Source organism: Manis javanica, chromosome 14, assembly GCF_040802235.1.
Source record: "Manis javanica isolate MJ-LG chromosome 14, MJ_LKY, whole genome shotgun sequence".
Taxonomy (NCBI): Eukaryota; Metazoa; Chordata; class Mammalia; order Pholidota; family Manidae; genus Manis; species Manis javanica.
Genome location: NC_133169.1, coordinates 92,830,038 through 92,850,835, shown reverse-complemented (window position 1 = coordinate 92,850,835; position 20,798 = coordinate 92,830,038). Strand labels below are relative to the sequence as shown.

Sequence of the window (20,798 nt, the reverse complement as noted above, 5' to 3'; positions counted from 1 at the left end):
CCGTGGGTGGCCCCAGTGACAGTAGCTGCCTGGCACTCAGCTCAGGTCGTTGTCACACAGTAACTGCCATCTCTGCCTCCCAGGGCTTCCAGGGCAGCGGCCGAGGAGGGCTTCCCCAGGAGCGCCACGCAGTAGCTGCTGAAACACCGCACGCGGGGGTGAGAAGCAGTAACATGGCAGCTCCCATCTGAAAGGAATTAAAAACCAGCAGACTCCACTCAGCGAGGAACAATGTCCAAGAAAGGGCGCAGTAAGGGCGAGAAGCCCGAGGCGCTCACGGTTGCCCTGCAGGCTGCCAATGAAGACCTCAGGACCAAGCTCACCGACACCCAGATCGAGCTGCACCAGGAGAAGGCCAAGGTGAGTGCGGGCGGCCTGGCCGCGGCTCGGGGGCAGCCCTGCCCGGCTCTGCCTGCTGCCCTGCCCCCGGCCCCCTCCCTGCCAGCTGCCGGGAGAGCATCACCCCTGTGCCCGTGGATTGTCCCGCGCGTGGCAGGATGTCAGTGAGCACAGGAGGTGAGAATAACATGGTCATGAGATGGATGCTCCTTCAGGAACCCAGACACAGAAACTGAGAGGACCCCCCCCGTGCCCCCTCCCCTCCCCTCACGGGTACATGGCCTCGGGCGAGTCCCACCTGCCCTCTGTAGCATCCTCCCCTGCGGCCCTGAGAGTCATCGTTCTGAAAGGTACCACATCAGGTCACTACTGCTCAAAAGCCTTCCCTGGCTTCTACCCCTCTCGGAGTCAAACGGTTTTCCCGAGCGCCCGGAGACATGCCCCCCACTCGGGTTTGGACTCATTTCCTGCTCCACTCCTGCCAGATCAGGAGAGAGAGGTGCCCATCGCGTGTAGGGCTTTTACCCATTTTTTTCCCCAAATCAGCTGCAGCTGCTTCCATACCTGCTCCAGATGCCAGCTCCGATGCCAGCTCCAGCGCCACCCGTCCGCCCAGGCTCTGGAAGGTTCCTCCCCACAGCCTTGTCATTCATGATTCACTTCATAGCGATTTGTGTCTGTGTTTGCTTCATACCTTCTCTCCCCAGTCCAGTGTGATCTCTGTGAGAGCAGTCTTACCTTACCTTTTCCTCCCTAGAGCTCAGACGCGTCCAGAACTGAAAAGCTCAACCCCTATTTGTTGAGCGAGTAATGAATGGAAGGTGATTGATTCCTTAAACCTGCTTCTTTGGCAGTAACCTACTACTCTGTCGTAGAGCTGTGATAAGGTTTAAATTAAACACGTACATGAAATAGTTGTAAGGATCACATGAGAAAATTCATGTCAGATGCTCAGAGAGCTGTCTGGCATGTATTGGACCCTAAAGTAAATTCATTATCTGTAGTGATATTCTTTCTAGTTCACTCTGCACTCAAGTCAGTTGCTAACTAGACTCAGAACAATCCCTTAACTTCTCTGAACCTCACCCCTTACGTGAATGTACTAACACCTACCTCACCAGAGTGGTGTAGATGCGAGACAGTCCTGGCTAGGAAAGTGCTGGGAACAGCCAACCCACGAGACGCCTTTTGCTCCCTGCAGAGCAGAGACAACCGTGTCAGCAGAGAGTCGCCTTATGTAGGTGACTCTGTACAGTAAGATATTCCTGATGGAGCCATAGATCACAAACCAACAATTATCCTTATTCTTTTTTATCTACCTCTTCTTCCTTGACGTCACTATTAAATTTTAATTAGCTGTTTTCCTCAAAATCTGTTCATCTGTGTTCAGCCCCACTACACCTGGATCTGCCAAAGCCCCTTGCTTCCCGTCTCAGCTGAGCGGCAGCCTTGGGTAACCAGGCCCCAGTGTAAAGCCTGTGAGGGAAATCATTTCTCTGAGGCCAAAAGGGATGTAAAGTCATAAAAAAAAAAAAAAAAGCAAAAACATTTGTTTGAGAGTCAGAAGATCTGTGGGCGTTGTCTCCATCTCTCCTTGCAGACATACTCAAGCATCTCAGTGTCTCGATCTGCGCTCCAGATGACCGAGTCTCTCTCCCTGTATCTGTGTCGCTCAGGCACCACTGCGCATGAGAAGGGCCCGGGGGACTTAGGGAAACTTGGGGCCGCACGATCCGAGGATGCTGGTCGAGTGGGCAGGGTGAGGAACGGGACTCGCGTCTCTAGCGAGCAGTCCAGCGGTCCTCGCGGACGTGGTTCTCTGCCTTCCTGCTGACAGATAGTCTGCTCCACGATTCCTGCCAGGCCGGACAATCTGTGAGCCGTTCACCGGCTTTAACTCTCCCCGGGGCAGCGTGACGTTTCAAGAGGGGTGCACCCCTTTAATTGTGGTAGCAACAGGACGACAAACTACGTTCATAGGAAGAAGCCTGCCGGTCCGAGACTGGTAACCGTAACTGCTGCTCATCTAGAGAGAGCAAACCATGCAATTTCAAAGAGACAGAGACCCCGCAGACCAACCACTGCCAATTCTCCATACGTTTAAGCCTTTTCAGCAAGGTATCTCTCGAGCGTGGACGGGGCTGCCTGCTCATCTGGGGCCTGGCATTGGCATCTAAGCTGGCATGTCAGGCGTAATTTCCCCTTCCTCTGACAGGAACTTGGAAGCCAGCCTCTTGAATAAGATGCTGCCCTTATCCTTCCTCCTGCTGGCCCCCCCACACCTCCTTCTCCATGGCTGTGAATTACAATCTCAGCCCAGGGACTAAAGCAAAGCCCCTTGGCCTGTTGGCGGCCTTCCCCAAAGAGCAAAGGGAATTTAGAGGACAAGCCAGTCATAAAGCAGTTTTATTAAAGTAAATGTGACGGTGTTTCCAAAGGCCCAGGCTTTAGGGGAGAGTTTGTGAACAGCACCAAGCGGTGAGTTCACACTGTGCCGGCTCCGAAGCTGTGACGATAAAATGACTGAGGAGCTGCTGGGGAATAGACTAGCCAGAGGGTGGCAGCCGTCGGGACAGCGGAGCGTCACTCGTTTTGCAGGACGACTCATCCCGGTGGCGCTCACAGAGCGCACTGCGGATCGGGCAGGGCCCTGACCGCTCTGGCTGACCATGTATGCAGCTGTACCTTGCCCAGCGTTTACTCGCTGTCACCCTGTGGTAAGTGCACGTCATCCTGGCACAGCCCCAGCTCTCTTCTCTTGCGTCTGCGTGACCCCGGGCAGGTCACGAGACCCTCCTCTGCTGTCCTTTCCTCGGCTGTCACCTGGGGTAATCGCAGCGTCTGCTTCTTAAGGGCAAGTGGGAGTGTGTTCGTCCTTGAGCAGTTGGTTTATATTAAGCATATTAAGTGTTATAATTCAATTTTCTCATTTCATCCTCACCACTGCCCTCTAACGTGGGCACTGTTACTATCCCTCTTTTATAGATAGGGAAACCGAGGCTCCGTGAAGTGGGGTGATGCACCCCGAGCCGCATGCCGAGAGGTGGCAAAACTAGTTCTTGCACTCCCCTTCCTCTCCTCGATCAAAGTCTCTTTTCTTTTTCCCTAGTTTTATGGGATGTAATGGACATAGAGCATTGTATCTCTTGCAGTTGCACAACACAATGATTGGATATTTATATATATTATGAAATGATTACAATAATGTTTAACCGACATCCATCACTAAGGGACACAGTTATTTTTCTTTCGATGAGAACCTTTAAGATCTGCTCTCTTCCCAAGTTTCAGATGCACAATACTGCACTGACTGCAGTCGCCCTGCTGCGCATCACCTCCCCAGAACGTGCGCACCTTACCTGGAGGTTGGTCCCTTCTGACCACCCTCACCCATTTCCTCCACCGCACCCCCGCCTCTGGCAGCCACCAATCTGTTCTCTGTATCTCTGAGTTCTTTTTTGTTCTTAATTCAGCATGTAAGTGAGATCACACAATATTTGTCTTTCTCTGTCCGACTTATTTCACTTAGTTTAATGCCCTCAAGGTCCGTCCATGTTGTTGCAGATGGCAGTATCATATTCAAGTTTTACACATCTACCACATTTTCTTTATTCTTTCATCCATTGACGGGCACTCAGGTTGTTTCTATGCCTTGCAAAGCCTGTTCTCTTTAGAAACGTGAAAAACCTGAAAACCTTAGGCAGAGGAAGAGAGAATATCAGTACTTTTCTTTCCACTATTATGCAGATTTCTAAAAGAAACGAGTGGGGTAAGGGGGACGTACCCATATCCTTCTCACATACCGTCTGCATTTCCACCACAGGGAAATGAAACTAGACATAGTTGACTTATATAGAAATTATCTAAACGACTTTCCAAGCATTCATGGGCATAAACGTACAAATAAGCAGGTCATGTTGACTGGACTCCAGGCATAAGGGCCAAGAGGGTGGAACTGTGGGGGCCGTGTGGTGGACAGGAAGGGGCGCAGAATGGGGCCTTTGCGTGACCTGTCCTTTCTGGGCCTGCACGTGCACCTCTATAAAATGAGTGGATTGTGGACCGGGTAGAAGGGCCGTGGACCTTCCACAGTGGTAGGGATTCACCAGGAAAGGCACTGCCCACTGTCGCCCTTCCCACACTGGGACAGCTCTCAGGGTCCTCCAGGGGGCAGACCTCCCCTGAGCCCCTGACCTAGGGAACTCTGTCCCCTGCTTGCGTTTGCTCTGCCACAGCACCCCGTTACCCTGTTGTAGTTTCCTAATAGAATCCATACTGTCTGAAGTTATCTTGTTTATTTTCTGATTTATTGCCTGCTGTCCCCTTCCCAATAAAATGTGAGCTTTGTACGGGTAAGAGACCATGTCTGCTTAAGGTGTCCCCCAAGTAAGGTGCCCCTGTGCTTGGAAAGCTGCCTGGCATGAAGCAGGTGCTCAGTACTGCTTGTTGAATGAACCATGATTTTCATGATCCCTTTTTAAGACATCCCAAGTGACTCCATGGCATGAGGTGCTGACATAATCTATTTAGGTGGGGAATGAGAAAGGATCTGCACCTAGTTCTGTCTTGTTTTCCTCTGTTTGCTGCCTCTGGACACTGTAAGGCTGCAATGCGCTGCATAGGACATGCGAGCCCGCCAGGGATTGCTATGAGATGTGAAATCCCCCACCTCATTCCCAGGGCGTCCTGCTCTCCGCACAGGCAGCCTGCAGCGCAGGTGGACCCCGAGGGCACAGGGACGGGATGAAGCCACGGTGGGGGAGAGGCAGCAGGCAGCCTGGGGGGGTGCTGGATCTGTGGAATCCACTCCAGGCCCGAGGTGCCAGCACCAGAGCAGCCTGCAGGCTGCAAGGTGCTGCCATGGGCCTCCCCGCCTCTGGGATGGAGGCGTGCAGTCACTCTCCTGATTTCTCTGGGAAAGAAAATGAGTTCTGCCCATTTCAGTGCTTTGCTCCCAGTGGCGCAGCGAGCAGAGGATCTGCCGTGGGAGGCCCATCAGATGATGCAGATGATGCTGAATGTCTATGCCACTCACTGTGTGGGGCCAGGGTGCGCAGAAAATCAGCCACCTTCCTCCTCGGGTGACTGCACTGGAGCCTCCACATTCAGGGCCAGTTCAGGGTATGGTATTTCTTGCTTTCTGCACCTTCAGTTTGTTTTCAGGAAGCTTAAGTGGCTGAAAGCAAGAAATTAAAAAAATAGAAGGCCATGTACTTCCCATGCGATGTAAAATTTCCCTGATAAGGGACCTTCTGACAGTGGCAGCTCCTCCCTCCTTCACATCTCCTGCTAAGAGCTGCTTAGCACCGGTGGAAAGCCCTGCCAGCCTACTGTGAGTTTAGATCTGGAACACCCAGTGCAGATAATCCCAACCAAAGCTTATGGTAGCTTGTCTTGCCCTGATAGCCTTTCAGCCCTCCTTCTCTTTGATGGGACTGTTCTGTTTTTAATCCTAGACTTCTAAGGTCAAACATTACCATCTTTATCTTGGCAGAAGTTACGCTGTATTTCTAGTTTGGCCTTTGAAAACTGCTATGTGAGGCCTGTGTGGAGCAGTTTGAATTTTCTTCCTTCTGTCACGGTGGAAGCTTTCTCGGCAGGATTACATTTTCCGAGTGACATTTTCCTTTCACAGAACCTGAGCTGTGAGGGGCCTGGGAGCTGTATCATTCAAAGGTCTGTTCAGTGCTTACCCCTCGCCCTGTCCCACCCTGCACCCCACTCCTCCTGCATGCACGTCACCCAGACGTCGTCCAAGTCCAGATTAGATGCCGGGAAACACAAGGCATCCTGAGAAGACCCAGTTTTGCCTTCCAACATCTATTTCTACTAGGAAAGTAGTTATTACAACCCTAATAATGTAATAATAGTAATAGTCTTTTCTCTTTTCGCAATAATATGGGTTCCTATATTTATGTTGTGGTGGTATTAATGCAGCATTGCGTGATAGAATGTTAATATATACAACAGTATTCATCAAAATTATGCTATTGTGGTATCTACCCTTTATTAATGATTGTTAATCTCCCATGTGTTTCAGCCCTTCCAAAAGACTATTGATACATTATCTCAGTCTCAAAATGACCACAGGATGAATCCTGCCCACGTCAGAGTTTCCAAGGAGGTGAAATGTACCCATGGGTGTAAAGCCTTTAGAAAAGTGCCCGACTCGTAGTCATAGAAGAGTAAATACAAACTATTAGTGATCCAGCTCAAATGTTCTCTGTAAAACATTTCCATTAATCAAAATGGATTCTTTCTTCTACTAAATATTTTTTTCCAGCTCGAAGTATTATCATCTTTATCTTTTTCCTTGTTCCTCACGGTTCTTCATCTTTCTGTAATGCTCATTCTCATGATTAACATGAAGATATTAAGGTCTGTTTCTTTAGTGGTGCAATCGGAGCTGCAAATAATTTTCAGAAAATGATTCTACCACAGGATGTGTACTGACTCTTTCTTCCTCCCAAACGTCAGTCGCATCCTTTGTGTCTCCTTCATAGTGAAACACCTCCCAAGCTTAAAAAAAAGAAGCCATACACAGAAATCCAGCAAAAAAATGCCAGATGTAATTCAATGCCCTTGAATTTTCTTTGGGTTCTGTGGATTACTCCAGGGCTGGACAGGAAGGCCACTGTTTCTATTTGTTCTTGTCTTCACGCTGCAATATATTTTCCATACACCTGCATTTTTGCTTTTTTTTATTTTTTCATTCATCTTCTTTCCAATCTGTACCTGAAAGATTAGTATTTATAATTTGAGAGAATTGACAGAACCACAGAGTAATGCAATCTAATGCACCTGCAGAAAATTTGGTATAAATAATCCTAGATCAGGAGACTCTCCTCTCACATCCAGTCATATCAACCTACATTTCATGGTACTTTACCATGCAGGTCACTTTATCATGTGTTCCTAACTTAACCTTAAAAATAACTCTGTTACAGATATTTTTTAAGTGTAATCAAAGACCCTCAGAAGGGTAAAGCAGCTTTTTCTTAGAGGTAGCAGATGGTGAAATTGAAACGCAAACTTAGAACTCTTTATCCTTTGTCTGTTTTTACTACAGTTTTTCATTGTTGTAAGAAGAGTTGCTAGAATTCTCCTTAGTAACTTGTTACCCAATAGCCCTTGTGGTCATAATGCTGTTCCAAGTGCCCAGGGTAAATACATCCTGCTGAAATTAAAGATGACTACTTTCCTATCACTTGAACTAAAGTTAACTTCCCAAGGTCCTTGATGGAAGGTAAAATGATCAGAGTTCCTAAATCAGTGAAAAATAGGGCCCCTCTTTTAAAAAACTGTGTTATCTAGGAAAGGAATCAGCAGGCTTTTTCTATAAAAAGGGCAGAATAGAAACTATTTTAATCTTGTGGTCCAGTCTCTTTAAGACTACTCAACTCTACTGTTGTGTAAAACCAGTCAAAGGCACTATGCAAACGAATGGGCATAGCTGTGTTGCAATAAAATTTTATTTACGGAAACAGAGAACAGGAACGATTTGTCCCTTGGGCTATAGTTTGCCCACCCATGGTCTAGAAGTTACTCATTTTAGTTCATTCTGGAAAAATGGAGAATAACATTCAGGTTGTCCTTCCTGAAGCACTGAGAGGAACATCGATCAGAGGGCGAGTAGACATTCTCCTGTGTTAGGGGCATTTGTCTTATACAGAATGGAAGGGTGAGGGTTTGCTCCAGATACCCTGCAAGCCTCTGTCCCCTGAACCTTATGACAGGATAGGGTGCTAGCCAGGGAGACACCAGCACACATTCTTTCATTCCACGCTTGCTCTTGGGCTCCTTATTTTGTGTTATGTTGGCAACTCTGGGTGAACAAAGAGTAACAAGCCTCGCTGGCAGCCTTCCAGGCGTTTCCAGTCTGGAGTAGGATTTGGAAGGAAACAGTGAGGATAGACAAGCGCCAACTAAAACATACCATAAAGGAAAAGTTTGGAAAGGACAGGTAAGGAGGTGTTAGCAAAGTGCCCTGAGAAGACCAAGGCAGGAGAGATGAGTCTGCTCCTAGGTGAAGAGGGCTGGGGTGACGGGACAGGGTGGCATCTAGCTGGCCCTCAACCCCTAAAGGATCTGAGGGAGGAGTGGGTCAAGAAGATGCAGGAAACATGCAGAAAATAGCGTGATCGCCTGTGGAGTGGGGGGGCAGCTGAGGAGAGGGAGAAAGGAGGGGAAATGGGAACTGCAAGTGCAGCCAAGTATTCTGAGAGCCTCAAAGGTCAAGCTGAGGTGTTGGGATTTTACTTCACAACATAAAGGAGCCCTGGGTGGTTCTTGACCAGGAACGTAAATCGGCTCAGAACTGGGCTCTGCTAAGAGAATATCACCAGCAGTGTAGGGCAAGCTGGGTTCATTAAAATGATCCTCCCAGAACGCTGTCTGAGAGAAATATCACACGAAACGCAATTGAAGCCATATATGTGAGTCTCGAATTTCTTGTAACCACAATTTTGAAACTTACAAAGAAACAATTCGTTTTTGCTTTCTTTAAATGTAAGAGTAGCTGACATAATATTGTAGTAGTTTCAGGTAATACAACAGAGGGAATCAACATTTTTATACGTTGCAAAACGCTCCCCATGAGTTTAGTGACCATCTGTCACGGTAGCAGGTTCCTGAAATATCATTGATTATATTCCCCAGGCTGTACCTTTCATCTGCATGACTCATTTATTTTACAACTGGGAGTTTTTAACTCTTGATCCCCTCCACCTCTTTCTCCTCTGGCAACCATCAGTTTATTCTGTTTATGAATCGATTTCTGTTTTTCTGTTTGTTCGTTTTTTTTTTTTACATACACTACAAAGAAGTGAAATCATATAGTATTTGTCTTTCCCTGTTTGAATTATTTCACTTAGCCTAATGCCGTCTAAGTCCACCCACATTGTCACAAATGGCAAGATTTCATTCTTTCTTTTGACTGAGTACCATTCCATAGTGTATATGAACCACAGTTCCTCTGTGCATTCATCTGTCTATAAACATGGTGGTTGCTGCCATATCTTGGCTATTATAAATAATGCTGCAATGAACATAGGTGTACAAATACCTGTTTGAATTAGCGTTTTTGAGAATTAGTTTTAATAGTATACTTAATTTAACGTAATTGGTCAAAATATCATAATATCAACATGTGATCAAAATAAATATTATTAATAAGATATTTTACATGCTTCACCTCACACTGTCTTCAAAATCTGGTGTGTGTTTCACACTGACAGTGAGTCTCAGTCCAGACTTGTGATATTCCGCGTGTCCCTGGTGGCCACCCCATTAGATGGCACAGCTCTAGAGCGTGTGAGTTAATAGGCACCCAGTAACGGAGCGAGACCAGGGGCTCCTTATCTCGCCAAGTTTCCTTGTGCCCTGAGTTCTTTCAAAATAATTGACATGGGAATAATCGTGCCTTTAAAATAAAATATTCATAAATTGCCACATGGACTTAGAAAACCCTGTTCTAGCTAAAGGTAGGTAAACTGTTAAGGTAAGTAAAATCTCAGACATTTTACATTTTAATTACAATGGTTTCGGTAAGGAGTTTGAATCTTAACATTTTCCAGGTGGAAAGGTTCCTAAGGATTATTTACCAAACCCTCCAATTTTACAAATGGCAGAGTCTCAGAATCACTCAACTAGATATTATTCCTAGGGGTGTCCCATTCTTCTTCCCTTTGTCCAGGTTACTCTGTGTGTGTGTGTGTGAGACACGTGTCCACACAACAGAGCCAGAGAAACAAGGGCCGCGGAGGTCGGGAGAGCAGGACAACAGAACAGGAGCTGAGAGGCTTTTTCAAGCCACAAATACCAGGGCCCCACCCCGATCTGTTGAATCGGAGCTGGACTCGTGACCAGGTTAAGGTAGCACCACTGCTAATCTATCAGGACACCTATATTATCATTGGAAATGTGACAAAACAGAAGAAGATTTTTTCTAACCAAAATACCTGAAAGGTAAAAACTTGGAATACTTTAACTATTTGGAGTGTTGGCCTAATGGGGAAGCAAAAAAAGGGAGATGAGCGGGGGTGGAGAAGGATCCGTAGGACACTCGGAAATAGCAGCAGCCAATGCCGCCGTTGGCAGAGAGGGCACCCAGGGCGCTGCACTCCTGTTAGCTGCTGCATGTGTGTGAAGTTGGGCGTGGAAACAAGTTGCCCCAGTAAGAAAGGTCAGGTTGAGGACACACCCACCATCTTCCTCCTCCTCCTCCCCCGTAGAACAGCATCTTCTCTTCCAAAAAAAAAAGAAGGAAAATATTTTAGAATATCCCTTTTGTCCCCAGTTGATCAGTCCGATCATAACGCTGAGTCATGAACCGTCCTGAGACACCCACCTCTGTCAGCGTGGACCTGGCTAGGGCTGCGCGACCTAAGAAGCTCTCCAGGTGAAGCTTTGAGGCCTCCCCCCACCAAGGTGAAAGCCCTTAGGGCCCTCTGTCCTGTGTTCACGTGCTGCCCATCACCTGGGGAGTCATTAAAGTGCACGTTCTGATTCTGGACCTGGGATGGGGCCCCGGGTCCTGCATTTCTGACAAGCTTCTGGGTGGCGCCTGTGCTGCGTAGTAAGGCCCCACCCAGAACATTCAATGTTCGTCTGAACAAAGTGGCATAAGCACCCCCAGGCATTTCCTCTTTTCACACGCTGCCTGCCCCGCCCTAGGGCCTGGGGCCCCCGCCCCTCGGGGCGCGGCGAAGAGGTGGGGAATTAAGAGATCGCGGGGCCTGGGCCGCACATGGCGCCCAGGGGCGCCCGCCGCCTTGCCCTGGGGCGCATGTCCTCTCACCCCGTGTCCCTCTGCCTTCAGGTGACCAAGCTCGAGAGGGAGAAGGCCCAGGAGGCGAAGAGGATCCGCGAGCTGGAGCAGCGCAAGCACACGGTGCTGGTGAGCGAGCTCAGGGCCAAGCTCCACGAGGAGAAGATGAAGGAGCTGCAGGCCGTGCGGGAGGCGCTGCTCAAGCAGCACGAGCAGGAGATGCACAGGACCGGGAAGGTGCGGGACGCCGAGGTCCAGAGGCTCCGGGCGGCGCTGTGCGCGCTCCGCGACGGCGGCGGCGACAAGGCGAGGAGCGCGCCCACCGCCGAGGCCCGGGAGGAGGCCCGCAGACTCTTCGACGCCGAGCGCCTCAAGCTCCTGCAGGAGATCGCGGACCTGAAGGCGTCCAAGAAGCAGGTGGACGAGGCCCTGAGCAACATGATCCAGGCGGACAAAATCAAGGCCGGGGACCTTCGCAGCGAGCACCAGTCCCACCAGGAGGCCATCTCCAAGATCAAGTGGGAGTCGGAGCGGGACATTCGGAGGCTGGTTAGTGACCCGGTGTGGGGGGGCCGGGGCAAAGCCGCCCCCTTTCCGGGCGTCAGGGGGCCGTGGGGTGCAAAGCCGCTCCCCTTCCGGGTGTCAGGGGGCCGTGGGGTGCAAAGCCGCCCCCTTTCCGGGCATCATGGGGCCGTGGGGTGCAAAGCCGCTCCCCTTCCGGGTGTCAGGGGGCCGTGGGGTGCAAAGCCGCCCCCTTTCCGGGCGTCAGGGGGACGTGGGGTGCAAAGCCGCCCCCTTTCCGGGCATCAGGGGGCCGTGGGGTGCAAAGCCGCTCCCCTTCCGGGTGTCAGGGGGCCGTGGGGTGCAAAGTCCCCCCTTTCTGGGTATCAGGGGTTCCGGAGGGTTTGCTGTTTTCAGACGTTTCTCATGAGCAGATTTTAAACACTACCCACCCCTTGTCTAGTGCTCTATCCAAAATACATATACGTCCGTTGGTAGGTGGGGAGGTAAATAGATGGACATCCCCAGGCCAGAGTCAGAATGGTAAAATGTAAAAGAGTTTGGAATCACCTTTCTCATAAAAACTGGATTCTTCTGGCCTCAAACATATAGAGTGTCTATTCAATGACTCCTGTTTTCTTTGATGCTTATAAAAATATTCTAAATTATGAACTCTTCCAAAATCAGCGTATTTTTGTGGGCTTTCCGTTTATAAAATGCCACTGGGCTTTTACAGAGATGAGGGAAGCTCTCGTGGCTTCCGAGATGACTGAAAATGGCTGAAAACGGCCGTACTGGGAACAGCCTGCGTTACTCACCTGCCTTCTTTCCAGGAACTGCATCCAAAACAAGAAATAGAGCTATGAAATCCCTAGTCATTTCTAAGATAGATCTTCTTTACAAAAATTAACAGGGGCCATTCAAAATAGGGGCCGTTTTATTTTTTTAATTGGACATTATTCCTAAGTAGCTATTTGCCATTATCAATTTCCAAGACTTAACTTTAACGCTTTGGTGTTGGGTTTTTCTTTTTAATATGGTCATGCCCTGTGCTTAAAAATAAAACAAATGTGATTATTGTGGGAAAGCTATAATGTCCTAGGTTGACCTTGTAAGTAAATATTTACATGCATTTATATTGAGAATTAACTATCAAATTATATCGTTAACTATCATCTATTAGAATGTACTTTATGCTTCTCTAAAAATAATCTTTTCTTGGGAAAAACTACACTTTCTGTTGATTCTAAGCAATTATTTTCTAGGAACTCCAATTATGTTCCTTGGACAATATTGCTAGAATTTCAATTTTAAGTAAAAAGTGGTCACAATAGAACATTTTAAAGAGTTAAACCCATGTCACTTGCTTTGTATTCTTCGTACTACAGTACACACACTGTGACTATACGTCCTTGCGGTGCCCCACTTCCTGAATTCTTTGTCTGCCATTCGTCCTATTGCACTGCTTGACAGTAACCAGACACAGTGCAGAAATACTGGTTTCTGCCCTGCCTTTGGGTTTTGAAAGGACAGTGGCTGATGAAGAAGAAATCAGGGCTGTGAACTCCAGAGACGGCAGGCAGGTAAACAAGGAGGCTTTCCATGAAATACTTGTGTTTGTTGATGGTTTTCCATGTAAAAATCTGTAAACATACCCACCCACTTGTTGATCTGTTACTTTTCCCATGACTTCCTCTCCAGCACACTGCTGAAATGAGATGAAATCCCTGTTAACAACAATGTAAAATCTACGAGAGGTTCAAAAATCCGGTGCAAGCAGAATACCATGGGAAAATTTTTCAGTAACACGGATGCACTTGTCTTCATCTTTTCCTTCTTCTTATCCTGTCCCTACCCCTGTGTCCACCTCCATTTTTGGAACCTAAAGGGAGAAAAATGGGAACCATTCAGTCTAGAAATTTGCTCCAGGGAATTCTGGTATATAGCCCATTACAATCTAAAAACTAGAACTTTGGAAGATTTTCCTTATGCTGAAGCCAGAGCCTGTGCTTATAGCCGCTGTGTAATAGAGCCTCCTCAGCACAAATCACTGAATATTCTACAGAAAACCACTTTGGAAAATGCTGGGAGTACAAGAATAATCTCGGAGTCAGGATGGCAGAGTGCCAAGTAGAATGGGCTCTAAAATTAGAAGACTGGAACTAAAATCAGGCATCACCACTTAGAGCCATATGACTGTGAGCAAGTTTTTAATCCTTCGGGCCCTCAGTCTTCATCTGTAAAATGGTGATAACGGAATCTACTCGATAGGGTCACCATGAAATGAGATAAGGTATGGAAAGCTCTGAGCATAGTGTCTCGGGTGTATCAATGAATTGTAGTTACGGTGGTGGTGGTGCTGAGCACGATTACATGGACGGTAACGAAACGGCTTCCTAGCAACCTCAGGTAGGTAGGGTACACGTGGGCCATGTCCGAGCATGCAGATCTGCAGCTGTGATGACTGTCCGTCATGCCGTAGATGACTGGTCTAACAAATGAGTGTGCCACTCAGTTAAGAATAACACTGGATTCAAGTCTTTTACAAGGAAATAAAAGTTAAAGACAATGCTTTTATTCCCAAGTTAACAGGACAGGCTTCAGGTGGTATCACAGGGCCTGGCAGAATTGAGCCCGATGCCTTCCCAAACTTGACCTAAAATTTAATCTTGTGACTTGAAAGCGGTAGTTACGGATATTTACATATGGAAAAATGTGACTCTAACACAATTTCTGTCGCAGTTTTTTTGGTCTGTGGAACACAGCAAAGAACGATTTATACAAGGCATTTGTTATGTATAAGGAGACATTTTTATAAGGAGGAGAACGGTATGATATTGTCTCTGTTAAATGTGTCTATCTCTGTTTTGAATGTTCTCATGGAGTACGATGGAAGGTGTCGCCTGATGGCCGCGCTCGCTTCTGAAACTGTTCAGACACTCACTTCACTAGGCCTCTTCTGGGAACGGCAAAAAGTTTTCAGTCCAGTGGAACTCCGAGGAATTGGTATTAAATGCTTATGTCCTTTAGCTGAGAAATATTCTGGAGGCCCTGCCCAGGCGTAGCAGAAATGGGCGTTGGGATCAATAAATAGATCCCACAGATAAAGGAGGGAAATAGTAGCCAGTGCGACCAGGTGCTTTCCATACCTGTTCTGGTGCTGGCCATGATTTTCTGACCATCACGGTGAAATGACTACTGAGACCCGGCTACTCTGAAATACGAATACAGATGGAAAGAGCCACACAGCATGAACACTGCAAGGACTGGCTCCAGATTCACCCCCTGAATACAAACATGCAGGCCCTAGGGGATGACTGGATGCTGGGAGGTCCGCAGCCTCTTCAGTCACCGGTGACCAAACAGGAGGCAGCAGCAAAATTTTCCTGGGAAACATCTAGCAGAGTATTTGCTGTGCGTCTTTATTAACCCATGTGATTCCCCCTCGTCTGACACCAAATGCAGTGGTGTATTTTTTCCCTACATGTGTGTGTAACAGTAACAACATTATACACAGCAGTAATAGTAGTGTAACTCCATTCGGGTTCCCGGACCCAATTCCAGTGTGTAAGTATGTGGGAGGGGGTCTTCCCGCACACACTGAACACCAAGCAACTCTCAACACCAGCAGGGTGTCTGAGATTTCAACTCAATTCTGATGCTGTCTGCCAGGAGACAGCACCAGATTCCCAGGGTAAGGGCTCCGTTCTGCAGGACTGCCCTCCCGCCCCCCTCTCCAGATACCGGTCTCAAGCCCCAGGCAGTTCCCTGTGCTTCCGACCTACTGGCTACAGATTGGAGGTTCCCACGAGCTCCCTCTTAGGTTCAATTAATTTGCTAGAGCATCTCACAGAACTCAGGAAAACACATTTACCAGTTTAATAAAGGACACTGTAAAGGATACAAGTTAACAGCCAGATGAAGAGAGACACAGGGCAGGGTCCCAAATAAAGGAGCTTCTATCCCCGTGGAGCTTGGGGCTTGGCTCCGGGGCTCGTGGAGGCGATGTGGTGCCCCAGCCAAGAAGCAGGATCCAGCCGAGCGCAGCAGGCAGGACAGAGCAGAGCAGAGACAGCAAAAGTCTCTTAGGGCTGTTTGTGAGGGCTTCATTGCATAGTCATGACGGACTAAATTATTGGCCACTGGCTGATTCCGCCTTCAGCCCCCACCCTTGGGTGGGTCCAGAAGTCTCTCATTAACGTGACAGAACCCCTGTTCCACCTTTAACACTGCAGTGTTTTTAGGAGCTGGGGATGAAGACCAGCTTTACCTGGGAAATACACATTTGGTCATATGAACGACTGAGTATATACTTCCTATAGCTCATTATATCACAGCCCTGATGAGCCGTTTGAAAGTGGGCCTTTCCTTTCCACATCCAACCAACCCAGACCCTTGCAGACACTGCACTGACTCAGAGCGTGTGCCCAGGCTGTGACCCCTGAGCAGCCGGAGACAGCCCTTCATCACACAGTGCCGCCTCTTCTTATTCATGAATTAAGTACACTCATCATGTTCATGACTTTTTTCTCTATTAATCAAAAAGACGTGAAACTCATACCATTGAAAAAATGCATTTCTTTACAGCATTGTTAATGAAATGTCTTGGGTGTCATTTAATTCAGATGGATGAAATCAAAGCCAAGGACAGGATCATCTTTTCCCTGGAAAAGGAGCTAGAGACCCAAACAGGCTATGTACAGAAACTCCAGCTGCAGAAGGAGGCCTTGGACGAGCAGCTCTTCCTGGTCAAGGAGGCCGAGTGCAACATGAGCAGCCCGAAGCGAGAGATCCCAGGGCGGGCGGGCGACGGCTCCGAGCACTGCAGCAGTCCTGTGAGTCTACTCACGCTGAAGTTAAGAACTCAGGAGCCATCTTTTATTTAGCTCCCAGGTTTTTACTTTTCACTTAAGCTCTTTTCCTGTTTGCTACAAAGAAATCAATTCTGCTGCTGCTAAAAAAAAAAACCAGCTAGTGTCTTGGGAACAGGGTTTTCTAAACTCATGGGCAGCGAAGTAGTCTGCCGTGCATTAGCAGATCACAAGAGAATTACAGCTCTTTTTAAATCCTTCATAGAACTGCTCTAGCCAAGGGATACCCATCCCACCTTCAGCCTATTAGGAGAATCATAAATTAGAAGAAAATCCTTTGCCTTTCACCAAGACTGGTAATTTTCCCTTGTGTGAACAATTGGGTTGGAAAGTGGTTAAAGACTGTTATCATCTACAGGGGTCAAAATCCCTAACTGTATAAAAAAACTAAACCATTAATAGCCATCGTCTGAAAGCTTCTAGTCTGATTGAACCTGCCACTTATTTCCCTGGATTTTCATCATTTTGTATGAAAAATGATTTTCAGAAGTGCAGCGACTGAAATCAGCGTGTTTATAGTTGACTTTCATATCTTATATGTTTCAAATTATGTAGCTGAAAGCTGAAAATGTATTATTTAAGAACAGAGATAGGTTCCAAAGCAGTACTTAGAACTAAGTAATGAATGATTCATGAGTTGGTATTTATCCCAGTGGGTGGCAGAAAGTACCAAATTAGGATTTAGCAGGTACAAGTTTTAGTTCTACCACTGACACCTGCAGTGCAGCAAAACTGTCAAGAAAATGGGCTTTAGAGTTGGACCCTGTAGTTCAAGTCCTGGATCTGCCATTTGCTGTGACTTCAGGCAAATCATTTCCTTTCCCACAGTTTCCTCATTTGTAAAACTGAGGTAATAGTAGTGCCCTTCAGTGACGGTCTAGGGCTGAGAAGAGATGGGAAGGAAGGTGTTGGGCACAGCGTCTGCACATAGTGCTCAGTGCATGTTAGTTATGATCTATTGACAGTAACCAAAAGACCTTGCATGAGTCTTACCTGTCCTGCTGAATCCTCTAAAATATTGTGAATCTTAGAGATACAATGTATGTGAAACTGCTTTGTTAACAGTATGGCCACTCTCAAGATGTAAGAGGATAATATATAATTGCAAGGGTAAAATGGTCCTATGGACTCTAGAGCATAGAATTAGTCCTGGCTGCTGTGTGTAAAGCGATCTATGGCAGTCATGCCAGTGGGGAAGCCAGCTGCTCCGGGAGAAACATGTTGGTGGAGGCTGTCCTGTCATCTGCCTTTTGTTTGGAGGTGATAGGCCAGCCTCGCTCTGATTTTTTTCTCCAGGAATATGCAGGAATTCACAAAGCCCATCCCTACCTCCTTTCTTTGGCTAAGTGTGATGGCAGGACATCTGTCTAAGGTGTGGGAAGGATGCTCCTTGAGCCTCCTGTAGTCACGACTTGACCTTGGGCTCACAGCTCACTGATCTGATAAGCTGACCCAGCCACCTACACTCCCCCTGCCAGGAGTCAGGGCTGCAGGGAGTAGCCGCTACATGGAATTCATTTGCCGTTTCAGACAGACTTGGTCTTCAACCTACATGGTGAATACTGGGGGTCAGAAGGGGGTAAATATTTACTCTTCTCTAAATAAAAGAGCATTTTATTCTCACCTCATAAGCCAGATGAAAAGAGTGGAGCCTATTCCTTTTTCAAGTGGTATTCCAAAACTTCATGGCAAGCATCATTGAAGTAATACCCATTTTGATTTTCACGGGTAGGATTTGCGAAGAAATCAAAAGAGAATAGCTGAATTGAATGCCACTATAAGAAAATTAGAAGACAGGAACACCTTGCTTGGAGATGAAAGAAATGAATTGGTAAGTTCTAATCAGAATTTTTTACTTATTTTTTGTTAAGCTTTTTATTACAAAAGTATGTATGATGTTATAGAAGTATAATAGAATAAGGAAAGGTACATAAATAATAAAGGAACAAGTGACACACCCATATAACCACCACACAGGTGAATAAGTAGATTGTCAGCTTTTGTTTTTATACCCCACAAATGAGTGAAATCATTTGGTATTTGTCTTTCTCTGCCTGGCTTATTTCACTGAACATAATACCCTCTAGCTCCATCCATGTTGTTGCAAATGGGAAGATTTCTTTTCTTTTAATGTCTGAGTAATATTCCATTGTGTATATACCACATCTTTATCCGTTCATCTACTGATGGACACTTAGGTTGCTTCCATATCTTGGCTATTATAAATAAGTGCAGCAATAAACATAGGGGTGCATATGTCTTTGAATCATGGATCTTGTTTTCCTTGGGTAAATTCCTAGGAGTGGAATTACTAGGTCAAATGGTACTTCTATTTTTAGTTTTTTGAAGAAATTCCATATTGCTTTGCCCAGCAGCTGTACCAATTTACATTCCCACCAGCAGTGTAGGAGGGTTCCCCTTTCTCTGCATCCTCGCCAGCATTTGTTGTGCCTTGTTTTTTCGATATTGGCCATCCTAACTGGTGTGAGGTGATATCTCATTGTGGTTTTAATTTGCATTTCCCTGATGACTAGCGATGTGGAGCATCTTTCCATGTGCCTGTTGGCCATTTATATTTCTTTGGAGAAGTGTCTGTTCAGATCCTCCTCCCATTTTTTAATTGTGTTATTTGTTTTTTGGGTGTTAAGGCATGTGAGTTCTTTATATATTTTGGATGTTAACCCCTTATTGGATAAATTGTTTATGAATATATTCTCCCATACTGTAGGTTGCCTTTTTGTTCTGCTGATGATGTCCTTCACTGTACAGAAGCTTTTTAGATTGATGTAGTCACATTTGTTCATTTTTTACCAATTACCATCTTTCTAAAGTTAACCAGTAGACTGAATTCTGTCACTATAGATGTCTATCACCATTTTTAAAAATGTGTTGTGAATGAAATCACACAGTCACTACTCTTGTGTGTCTGGCTTTGTTCCTCAGCATTACATTTTGAGAATCATCCATTATGCTGCCACCCAGAATTCATCTATTTTCATACTCTCTTGTTTTCAGTTATTCAATATATTTATCCTTCTATTGTCAGTGGAATTTATATTGCTTCTCAACAGTTTTAAGTTGTTAAAGATGCTGTTACATGTCTTTGGTGAGAAAATGTGTTCATTTCTGGTGGGAATATCCCAAGGAGCAGAATTACTGGATCACAGCATATGCACGTGGTCCTCTTCAGCAGCTATTATCCGCTTTCCACAATTGCAAGTTACATTCTCACCAGCAATGTATGAGAGTAGCCGTTTCTCCACATCTTTGCCAACATACAAAGATAATTGATCATTTTAGTCATTTTGGTGGGTGTGAAGTACATTCTTATTGTAGGATTTTAATTTTTATTTTCCTTCTTAGAAATGAGGCTGAGTAACTGTTCAAATATCTATTTGAAATATAGATATACATATATAGTTCATCTTTTATTGTATTAAGGTGTACCTTTTAAAAGGAACATTTTTGGGGGACACTTTGTGCCTTTTTGGGTATCCTGTATGATTTGTGCTTGGTCTTTGCCCATTTTCTTTTATGCTGCTTTGTTTTCTTTTAATATTAGGGATTTTTTACATCATTTTTGCACATTTGTATTTTAAATATCCCACTTCTCTGCTTTACATCTTACATTCTGAATAGTGGCTGTTAATATAAAGGAGTTATTTCCAGCTTTCCATTTGTCAAATATATGCACCATAGGTCATAAATCTGTCTCAGTGTGGCTTTAGCTTCATCCTGTAAGTTGTTTATGTCAGAGTGTATTCCTATTTAGTTCAAAAACTCTTCTCCAATATCATATAATTTATTCTTTAACCTGTGGGTTACTTAGTGATATATGGTTTAATTTTCAAACATTTGGACATTTTTTGAGTTCTCTTTTTGTTGTTTTTACCTTAATTTCACTGTAGTTAGAGAACATAGTTTGCATCGTTTCATCCCTTTATTATATTATATGTGTATATATATATATTGCTGAGGTTTGCTTTATGACTCCAGCATAAGGTCAATTGTAGAAATGTCTTGTGTTCACAGGAAGAGAAGGTATATTCAGCAACTACTCGATGCATTTTGAGTCATTTATTAATAGTCTCATTTTAAATCTATATCCGTACTGATATTTTTGCCTGCTTGTTCTCACAAGAGATTTGTCCATTTCTCTTCTTAGTTCTGTCAGTTTTGCTTCATATATATATTTGAAGTTACATATAAATTAAGATTCATTATATATTTTCATCATTATGAATTTTTTTATCTCTAATAGTACTTTTTTGATTGAAAATCTTTGATAATAGTTGAAGTAATACCAAATTTTTTCCTTT

At 45.7% G+C, this 20,798-nt stretch overlaps 1 protein-coding gene across 4 annotated transcripts in view; it reads left to right on the top strand.

The window, feature by feature from the left end:
• JAKMIP2 (janus kinase and microtubule interacting protein 2) overlaps positions 1 to 20,798 on the top strand; it is a 155,186-nt gene that overhangs the window by 92,671 nt on the left and 41,717 nt on the right. For all 4 annotated transcript variants that reach the window (XM_037016536.2, XM_037016535.2, XM_037016538.2 and 1 more), the window contains exons 2-5: positions 84 to 360; positions 11,159 to 11,656; positions 16,234 to 16,443; positions 18,212 to 18,310. In XM_037016536.2, coding sequence (XP_036872431.2) covers positions 232 to 360; positions 11,159 to 11,656; positions 16,234 to 16,443; positions 18,212 to 18,310 — 936 coding nt within the window. In that variant the 5' untranslated portion in view covers positions 84 to 231. The remainder of the gene's footprint in view (positions 1 to 83; positions 361 to 11,158; positions 11,657 to 16,233; positions 16,444 to 18,211; positions 18,311 to 20,798) is intronic.